The sequence below is a fragment of the Psammomys obesus genome, unplaced genomic scaffold, assembly GCF_907164565.1.
Source record: "Psammomys obesus unplaced genomic scaffold, mPsaObe1.curated_primary_1811, whole genome shotgun sequence".
Lineage (NCBI taxonomy): Eukaryota > Metazoa > Chordata > Mammalia > Rodentia > Muridae > Psammomys > Psammomys obesus.
The window spans coordinates 23071900-23082309 of record NW_026596069.1 but is presented as its reverse complement, the minus strand read 5'-3'; the positions used below and the strand labels follow the sequence as shown (position 1 = coordinate 23082309).

At 50.3% G+C, this 10410-nt stretch overlaps 1 protein-coding gene across 1 annotated transcript in view; it reads right to left on the bottom strand.

Moving 5' to 3' along the window:
- Window positions 1-5770: 5770 nt before the first annotated feature.
- Tmem241 (transmembrane protein 241) overlaps window positions 5771-10410 on the bottom strand; it is a 68166-nt gene continuing 63526 nt past the window's right edge. Inside the window, exon 7 of the mRNA XM_055625743.1 lies at window positions 5771-8722. Coding sequence (XP_055481718.1) covers window positions 8662-8722 — 61 coding nt within the window. The 3' untranslated portion in view covers window positions 5771-8661. The remainder of the gene's footprint in view (window positions 8723-10410) is intronic.

Sequence of the window (10410 nt, the reverse complement as noted above, 5' to 3'; positions counted from 1 at the left end):
TGAATAGCGCCCCCTGTGGATGCACTCAAGGTTTCCATCCACCCAGCCATACTCCCCATCACCTGACTGGAGGGCAAAGGTGCTTACTAAGAACGGCCAAGCTAAAAGAAGGGATGAAGGGGTTCTTGAAACCTCTCCAGGAGATGAGTTAAGAGGGTGATCTGTCTTGTCTTACCTGGAGATTTGACGGTAAAGGCATTAGACAAAGCTCATTTCATGCCTAATCCTTGCAGTGTAACAAAGGAAACAGGTCGGGCATTAATGAAAGTGCAACTCCCACACCCTCACTGGACTGCTCCTCTGACGCCTGGGAACATTTGGTGAGACTGGGGAGCCAAGAGGACCAAAAGGACAGGGGCATCTGCGGTGGGAAGGCCAGCAGGAGAAGCGTGGACGGAGCTCCGTCAGGGATGATGGGAAGGTTCTGGAAATGGACTGCGGTGGTGTCTGTGCAGTATTCATGCGTGCCCAGCGCCCCCTCATTGTGCTGAATTCTGAATTAAGAACTGAGGGCCAGTGAGCTGGCTGAAGAGGTGAGCACCTGCTGCCAAACGTGACCACCTGAGCTCAATCCCAGGAACCGTACGGTGAAGGAGAGAACCAGCTCCCAACAGGTGGTCTTCTGACCTCCACGTGAGCCATGGCATGAGACGCAGGCTTCTGCACACGTGCACTCCCTCACTCAACCCATCAGTCAATAAGCGTTAAGAGCTGTTTTTAAAGGGGCCAGAGAGAGGGCTTGGTGGGCAAGAGTGCTTGCTGCTCTTCAGCAGGACTTGACAGTTCCCCACGCTCTCACTGATACGGACACCTGTAACATCAGCTCCAGGGCATCTGACACCTTCTTCCGGCCTCCACAGGCACCTACACACATCGAAAACACTCACTGGGCGTAAATACCAATAAAAACGAACGGTAAAAATAAAATAAAATAAAAAGGGCTGAGCTAGATCTTAGCGGCAGAACACTTTGCCTAGCACGTACAAGACTGTGAATTCAACCTCCAGTACGTCACAACAACTAAAACATAAAAGGCCGAGCTGCCAGAGAGGCTGCACGGGGCAGCGGGGTGGGCTCCACACAGAACATCGCAGCTCTCAGGGCTGGGGTGCTGACATGTCAGCTCTTCAGGGCACCGTTTCCAGCTCGGCCTCACATGTGTTCACTTAGCATGATTTGGACCGTAGAACATAGCTGTTGCCCAGCTGGGACAAACTGTGAAGTCAGCCCCGGCGTTAGCTCTTGCCTCTTGGTTGCTGCCCAGTGGCTGAGGGAGTGACAAGGGCTGGTTGCAAATGCACTCCTCTGATATCTTTTTTTCAGGGCTGGCCACCAAAGACAGAGGCTGGCAGACTGCGTAGCTTGGTTGAGGTGTGTGTTTAGTGTGTGGGATGCCCTGGGTTTTTGACCACCCCCCCCACCCAGCACTGATCACACACATGCGTGCACGGGGTTTTGGAAACCACAGTGTCCGCTCTGTACCTAACTCTAAGCAAAGAAGTCCCCCTGCTCCGTTCTTGCCCTTTCTTCACCCTGCTGGCATGTATTGCCGATCAGAATGCTACAGTTCAAACCACCTAAATCTTAGTGGTTTAAATTAGCAGACATCTTATTTCCCATGAGTCTCTGAGGCAGCCAGAAGTTCAGCTTACCTTGACCAGGCCCAGTCACAGGTCTACAGTCGGCTAAGAGCTGGCTGGGATAGGCTGACCTCAGCTTGGAAGGCTGTTCTGCTCCTCTCCACAAGGCCCTCACCCTCCGCCTAATGCAGGCAGAGGGAGACCTGAGAGACTGAACTCAATGCTTGATATTAGAGGCAGCTGGAGGTGAAAAATCAAGCATGCGGGGCGCATGGTTAGGCGTGAAGCACTCAGCCACTGGTTCAGCAGGCTAAGGTCTGATCAAAACAGAGAGGAGTCCCTATAGCTGGCTCAAAAGGAGGCTCTAAGCCACGTCACAGAGAGCACATGGAGTTATACACTGCTACTTGGGGTCTAGATTCGAAATGGCAAATGTCACTTTCATTGCAGTTGCCGGCCAGGTTAATTTACAGGGCTAGCCAAACCCGGAGAGTGAGGCCACAGTTCACCACCTTGCAAAAGCCAATGGAAATTAGGGACGGGTGGAGAGCTGCACTTCCGCTTCCATTTTCTACTCTGCCGGACTCCCTTTCATCAAGATCAGTGTGAGGATGAACAGCCTCCGGTTCCCTGTCTCCTGGCCCGGCACTGGCTTCACTGCACTCGAGGGGGCAAGGAATCCAGCCACCTTGACCCCAAGTCCCTAGAACCATTAGCCAAAATAAATACTTCCTCCTTTGCATTGTTTTTATCTGGTATTTTGTCACCATGACAAGGAAAGTGGCTAACATGCAGACAGACCTGCTATCCACTGGGTCTCTTCCCAGCCTCCAGGGTGCAATTCCTAACCGAGCTTTCTCTGAAAGGTCAAGGCGGTGGTTGGGAACCCCGAAAGCAGCAGCTCCTAGAGGGAGCCCGGACTCTGCCTCCCGAATGCTTCCTCTTATTCCAAGCACATACAACCCTGAAATGTCAGGATGATGACTCTTCCAAGGCTGCCTGCCTTCCCCCCAAAGCAAGTCCCCTCCTTAGAGCAGACAGCTCACAAGCAGTCAGTCCGCAGATCAAGGCGGTGTGACCGAGCGGCACCTTCAAGGCTCCCAGAACGGAGCTAAATGCTTACGTGCTGCTACCTGATAATGGCACTACACCTCCTCTGCCCTGTCTCTCGTCACCGTCACCACAGACGGGCAGCCACACCCAGGGCTGTGTAAGGCTATCCCGGCCCCGCTGAACAGGTTTTACCACAGTTGTAAGAACAACACAGAACTGGCGGGGAAGCAAAACTCGAAACTGGCCACCAGGGCCTGGCAGCGTGCAGAGCACCCTCGCTGGCTGCTGTGTCCGAAGCTCACCTACCCAGTTCAGGGGCCGCCCACGGCTTCCACAACTCGGGTTCAGAACTGCGCCTCTTCTCCCACCCAGTCTACCTGGCTAGAGAAAGAAAGCAGGTGTGACAGATGATCACTTTAAAAATCTTGGTGTAATGCAACCGGCCAAATAGTCTATCAGCCCCGGTGGGAGGAGGCCTCAGACTAGGGGTATCCACATAGGTGGGGAGGGATGGGGATAATGCAAGCCGGAGTTCTTCTCAGGGTAAACAAATGTATCATTAGGGGAGGGCAGTGGTTGTAAAGCTCTGTAAACCAACTGGAAACTACCGAATTGTATGCTTCAAATGAAAACACTTTGGGGCCTGAGGGTGAAGCTCAGTCTGTGTCTTACAGGCTCAGCCTCCCCGAGGAGGCTTCCATCTACAGCCACAGAGATTACTGCTCACGCAGAAGGCCACCAGAGCTGTTTCTGCCAGGGAGGGGAGATGCCCTCCCAAGGACAACCCTGTGGTACAGAAAAGCCAGCCTCAGCCAGAGCCAGGGAGAACAGGTTAGCCCCGCTAGAAAACACACATTGATGACAAAAGCCTGCAGCAATGGGTCTGATGAACCTGAGACCGAGTGAGGCTCGGACAGAAACCAGCTGTTAGCTCCCACTTGAAGCCTCTTAACGACACAGTGCCACTTCCGGCCTGCAAATCAACCTGTCAGGTGGACAGCGCCTGGATTAGGTCTCTGAAACTTTAAGGGCTTCTCTGGCTCTCCCTGAGGCTCAGAGTCCCCAGTGTGAAGACAAATGGGCACAAAAGCCTTTGCCAGCCCTTCTCAGAGAGCAGGAAATAAATGACTCAAATGTTCCTTCTGGCGCAGACAATTTTCTAAATGAGCTTCGGCCTAGAGCTGCCAAGGGACAGGGTGGGAGTGTCCTTCAGGCCTTTCCTGGCTGAGGCCAGAGTGAGCTACAAGGGGATGTGTATGCCAATGTGTTCTACTATGATAGTCTGTGCCTGGTCAGACTGCCAGAGGAAGAGTGAAGCCAACTCCCAGCAAAGCTCAGAACCCCCAGTTCCCTGGGGACGGGGGATGTCTGACCGCCCTCAAGTGTCTCTACACGGGCTGGGCCCTCCCCATGGTGTGCTGCCCAGTTCAGAGGTCGGCAGATGCTCACAGGCTGCCAGAGCCGGGGTCAGCAGCTTCCTTCCCTGGCTTGTTCAGAACACAGCAGTACAGGGCCCAGAAACAACCTGGAGCATGGCAACTCTGGAATCTTGGCCTAGTTGTGGCTGACCTTGTGGAGGTTTCCTGTACACACACACACACACACATACACACACACACACACACACACACACACACACACACACACACACACACTTCCCCATCCTTACTCAAGGATCATTCCAGGTGCATTCCCAGGCTATCACTCAACTTCCCTGTGGTGGACTCCTCTCATGGGGACCACAGAATACCATGGGAACTCAGAGGTGGCGGCTGCATGGGCAAAGCCCACCACCAAGTCCTCACACCCATCCTAGCCAGCTGGACCTCAGGAACTTACCTCCTCTGAGTCTGTGTCCTCCAAAAAGTGAGTCTAAGGATGATCCCCACTCGGAGGCCTCTTGGGAAGAACAGGTGAGATGCTGGATGAGTGAGCAACAAGCGTAAGGTGAGGGCTGGCTACTGGAGGGATGTTCCGGGTCTGCATTCACTCTGACACCTAACCATCATGACCCGCAGGCTCATCTCCAGTGTGCTCTTGTCTCCTCCTCTAGAATGAGAACTGACCCACTGCTTGAGCTGGGCGAGTGGTGGAGAGGTCAGTAATTCCACCTGGAAGCATTGTTAGGCTCATCCTGTGTCTCCCAAAGCTACCTTGTCTTCATACCCACAGAGGCCCAACAGACCGACTGAGACCACAAACCCCGGGCCCAACTGTGTTTGCGAAGCTCCCCACCTTCCTTCAGAACCTCAGAAGAGCCCTTGTCTCCTCCAGTGTCTGTCTGTGCTGCCTCTGAAACTGTGAATCCTTTCATCATCAAATCTCCGGCACTAGAAAGTAAACTGGGGGGCACGTGGTGGGGGGTGTGCTGTTCGTGGTTATATCCCCGTGAGAGCAGAGCCTGGAGGTCATGGGGACAGTTTCTAGTCCTCTTAGAGTGCTCAGAGGACTCACCACACTGGACTTCCTGAGAGAAGCAGAAATTTGTATGAGTTGAGTTACTTCCCTTCCCTATACTTAGACACAGGGTCTTACTGTATAGCCCTGGCTGGCTTGGAACTATGTGACCAGGCTGGCTTCAAGTTACAGAGATCCCCCTGCCTCTGCCTTCTGAGTGCTTGGATTAAAGGCATGCACCACCATACCCAGACCTATTTTACACTTTTATATTAAATCTTTTTATATTGTCTTTTTTGTTTTATTTTTCGAGACAGGGTTTCCATGTGTAACCGTGGCTGCCCTGAACTCACTTTGTAGGCCAGGCTGGCTTTGAACTCACAGAGGTCTGCCTCTGCCTCGATGAGGGCTGGGATCACAGGCATGTGTAAATTTGGTCAACAGTGATTGACTGTTCCACTGCCATGTGTGGCCAGCAGGAACAGAACAGCCTAGATTTAAAAGGGACTGTGGCCTTAACTGGTGTGAGCCAAAAGGCCTGAAAGTGGTGAGAGGGGCCTGTGCCTGAGCTCAAGTATTAGCATTTGGGAGACTGAGGCAAGAAGACAGGCTTGACTTCAGAGCTAGCCTGGGCTACACCAGGAGACCCTGAAAGTACACCAGCAGCAACAACCCTAACTCTCAGGCACACCACCAACCTCTCCCCTGCTGGGACTGAAAAAGGGGAAAAGAGAGGCAAATTACCAAGAAAATAAATGGTTTATTTTTCACAGCCACAGAAGTGTAGTTTAATACACAATCACACAGAACCTTGCCTCTCTTGAAAGAAGGAATATGCAAGTAAAAAACAAAAGCAAAAGCACCCTGGTTTTGAAATGGAACGGGAATCAGGCGTGGTCATGTGCGCACCTTTAATTCCAGCCCTGGGGAGGCAGAGGCAGGCTAGTTCAAGGCTAGCCTGGCCTACACTTCCGGCAGGATAGCCAGGGTTACATAACAGAGACCCCGCCCAAACAAATAAACTGGAGCTAGTAAGAGCTCGGAACTAAATGGGCATGAAGACGTGAGGGCCGTGGACATCTTGGAGCACTGGGCCCAGAGATCCTCACAGCAGAACTCTAGGGGTGCTGCCATGATAGGGGAGCCCCTGCTTTCATCTCTGGATTCACTGAACATTCAGGGCTGAGCATGATAAAAGGGGACGGGGATAAAGACGGTGGCCACACCTTAAGGTAAGAAGTCCAGAGCAACCTGTGTCCTGCAGACTGAAGCTGAAGGACACCGGTTAGTGCCCTGAGGGTGCTCCCTGCCCTCGGCCTCGCCCTACCAGTACAGTACAAAAACACCCGAGACTTCAGAAACAGTGGAACTCTGGAACATGATTATAAAAATAATAGTAACACCGAAAACACTAGAGACTGGTAATCTTAACAACAGAAGTCTCTAAAACTTTTCAGTAAAGGTTTCTGAGGTTCATCCTGTTAGAAACGGGACTGGGATAGGCAGCTGTGCTGTCCTTTCCAGCTGAGGACTCTCCACCCGCTTTAATGACATTTTGAAGGACAATGGGGGCAGGGGGCAATAGAGTTCTGTGAAAATTTAAAAAAGAAAAAGTTTAAACCTAGATTCTCTATTTGAGCTACAGGATATTATTATGTTACTAGCTTGTTACAACAGATGAAGAACAAGAGTAAGAGACACGCTCAGTTAAGAGCGAGTCCTGCTCTAGCAGAGGGCCGGACTTTCCCCCAGCACCCACACTGGGCAGCTCACAACCTCCTCGACTTCCGTCTCCAGGAGCCCAATATTCTCTTCTGGCCTACTTGGGACATCTGCACCCATTATGCACATACGTATAAACATCCACATAATTTAAAATAAAAATACTTTAAAAAGCAAATTGCAGGCTCAGTGGGTAAGAGCACATGTAACTCTTGTGAGCACACAGGTCCAGCTCATGGCGGCTTACTAGTGCCTATAACTCCACTTCTGTGGATCTGACGCCTCTTTTGACCTTCACGGGTAACAGGCATAAAAATAATAGAAAGACTACATGTAAAAATGTTCTAAGAAAGGAAACTGAAAACGACATAAGCATGAAGTCTTGGAACATTTTCACCTGAAATGATAAGCAGAGATCAGAAAAGGACATGAACTAAAGGTCCCCACATTCTAAATATATAAATCCATCCTACTGTTTCATTTCCTTTTTTTAACCAACAAGTTGGGGGAAAAATCAGCAATAATGGAGCTGACTTCATTCATCCTGGGACTGAGCCTGTGACAAGAAGTAATTCTCAGAGCCCAAAGTGTCTCTAGCAATGACAAGGGTCTCCTATACTTCAGGGTTGGAGAAGTGACCTCAATATGACCCAAACTCTCCCAGACTTGCCAGAATAATCAAATATTTGTGAAATCAATAGGAAGAAATATCCAGTATTATTTTCTTAAGCCTTGGTGGATTCAGAATCAAGTGATTATTTTATATATATAAAGTAGTTTTCTTATCTAGCGGCAAGCTATGGGACTTGAATTATTAATCTGGTGTAAGAGATCAAATCCAGTGCTCAATGACCTGAGATCACTTATGAAGGAATGACATATGCTACATAACTTGGGAACAAAAGCTTAGAATGGTAGTACATGCCTGCAATCCCAGCACCCGGGAGGCGGAGGCAGAAGGTGAGGCATTTAAGGTCCATCCGGGCTACACAGTGCTTAAAAGACTTCAGATAATTAACTGATTAGTCACAAGCTTAACCTAGTGGTGGTCAATAGTCTACAGAATTCAGCACATCCTGACAAATTCACAAGAACCAAGGGGAATTTAGAAGCTGGAAATAAACCAACACCAAGCACAAAGGCTACTACTGCTCACCTGGTCCGGAACTCACCCTCACCCCCACCCCTCCGGCCCTATCCTCCATGAACCCTCAGGAACAGGTGTCTTGTTTTTTTTGTGTGTGTGGGGGGGGCATGGGCTCCAGGGTGAACCATAAAAATCAAGGCGTATAAGAGACTCCAAGATGTAAAGACACAAAACAACCTCCTGAATGTAACAAGATGCCATGGTCTGTGACCTCAATTACTGAGCAGTATCTGGTAGGAGGCAGTTAGGTCCAGAGGCTGTTGTCCATCCAGCTCACACAGCCATCCCACTAAGGTCCTCTGCTTCAGCCAGATGCTGTGACGCATGCCTGTAATTCCAGCACTCAGGAGGCAGAGGCAGGCAGATCTCTGAGTTCAGCCTGGTCTACAAAGGGAGTCCAGGACAGCCAAGGCTACACAGAGAAACCCTGTCTCAAAACAAACAAACAAACAAACAAACAAAAAGAAAGAAAACAACAACAATGAAATCCTCTGCTTCCTGATTCTGAAGAATTTGGTGCAGCAGAGAGGGATGGTTCGGCATGAAAAGAAATGTAAGATGGACCCATTCTCTACAGCAGTGCAAGGTCCCTGGAAATCCTTCTCTAAGCGATGAGAGAGAGGGGTGTTCAAATCATCAGCAACCAGTGAGTGTAGCTCAGTCAGGGTGTGCACAGGTCATGGGTTCTGTCCAGCAGAGACCCTGGCTTGGGCTCACTGTGGTGTGTTCTTCCTATGGCTCTCCTTTTCTTGCCCATCTTCATCAGGAACTTCTCCGCTCTGAGAAAACCAGCAGGGCCTCACCAAGTCCACCGAGCAGGAAGCTGCAAACAGTAGCATATGGTCAACTTTCCACACCCTGCGGCTAGCCAAGCTGCCTGGCACCCATAAACAACAGGGGAGAGCTACTCTACCACAGCTAGCCCAGGCAAGTCTGGTTCCACGTGTAGCCCAGGAACCATCGCAGCACTCAAGAGAAAACGTCAGTCACGGGGTGGGAGGTAGGGGATCTGGGAGACCTCCTCAGGGGATGGCGTGTGTGTCCCACTTGCTCTGACCAGGTTAACACTCTGAAGGAAAAAGAGAGGAGGAAGCAGGGAAGGACTTCCCATTGTTCCATGGGTGCTTCTGGGCTATGAAACTGTATTACAGACACAACCTTACAATTAAGGGTGTGGCTTCTAATTTAGACTAACAGAACATTTAAAGGTGAGCATGTAGATGGGAGTCATGAATTTCCCAGCAGCACAGAAACCAATGTAATAGGTGATTTGAAAATGAAGACATGAGAACTGCAGCCGGGGAGAGGATCGTGGATATTTTAACATGCCTAAAGTGTAATACACCCAGAGGTCTCTCCACCTCCTATTTAAACTTCTCAGCATACAGCCTGGTGTCCGGTGTTCTTCTGGGACTGGGCTGGGTCACTGCTACAGGGTTACAATGGTGGGTCCCTGTCAGTGAAAGGCTTGTTCAATCAAACCCGTTCTTTCTTCCCCCGCTCCGTATCTACCTGCCCGGTACCCCAGTTCTCTTCTGCAAGCTCAGCACTCATATACTCAACACTGGTGCCTTTGTATTTATAATGTGTCTGGAATGCTGAATATGAGAAACACACACATTACTTTCCCACTGAACACCTATATGGGTGATGCTGACATACAGTCAATTTGTACCACTCTGTACTTTCCGTATGAGAATGAAAAGAAATAAACTCAGACTCTCTCAGCCATGAGTTCAGATCTCTTCAGCCTTCATCTCCCTACCTAGTCCATAGGATCTGACCACAACTAACAGGGTATACACGGCTTAGGAATAACATATTTGAACGGCCCCCTGCCATGATTGGCCTATTGTGGACTGGCTACACGGCTATTCTCTAAGCAGATGAGTTCCTGGAGCAGCAATCTCTGCCTCAGGAGTAGCAGGCTGGCTACCCAGTCTCTGTCCGAAGAAGAAAAAAAAGAAATCAATCGCTTCTCCTTAACTCACAGGAATGTAGCTGGAAATGGCGTCTTGTGAACCATATATTGTACACTTAGGAAAACGTGCAGTCACTGCCGTAGGACTGCTTCAGTGAGGCACCGTCACGGCCCACGTTTCAAAAGACCAGACCTAAAATACCAGTGTGTGACGATGGGGGAGGCCCTGTCACCTGTTCTCTTTGGTAAAGAATGGGGTGGAGGGAAGCCATTCTGTGCTTCCACGCGCTCTCCTTGAAAGCCCCATTTCCCAGCTTCCGTTCAAGAGCACACACGTTACCTCCTGTCGCTGGGCAAGCACACAGCAACCCGAGAGGAGGGCTGCAAGGAGCTCTGCTGTGGGACAATTCACTTTAAACCCTTCTCACTAATCCTCCTTAATCACCGGGAAGGGACCGGGCTGGCCCTCTGCCAGCTGTCCTCCACAGCCCAGGAAACAATCCCGAGTCTAATAAGCTCGCATTCATCCCTTTGGCAGTGGGACTTCATGAAGCACCCGAGGAGCTTGGCGAATGGTGAAATGAAACTGT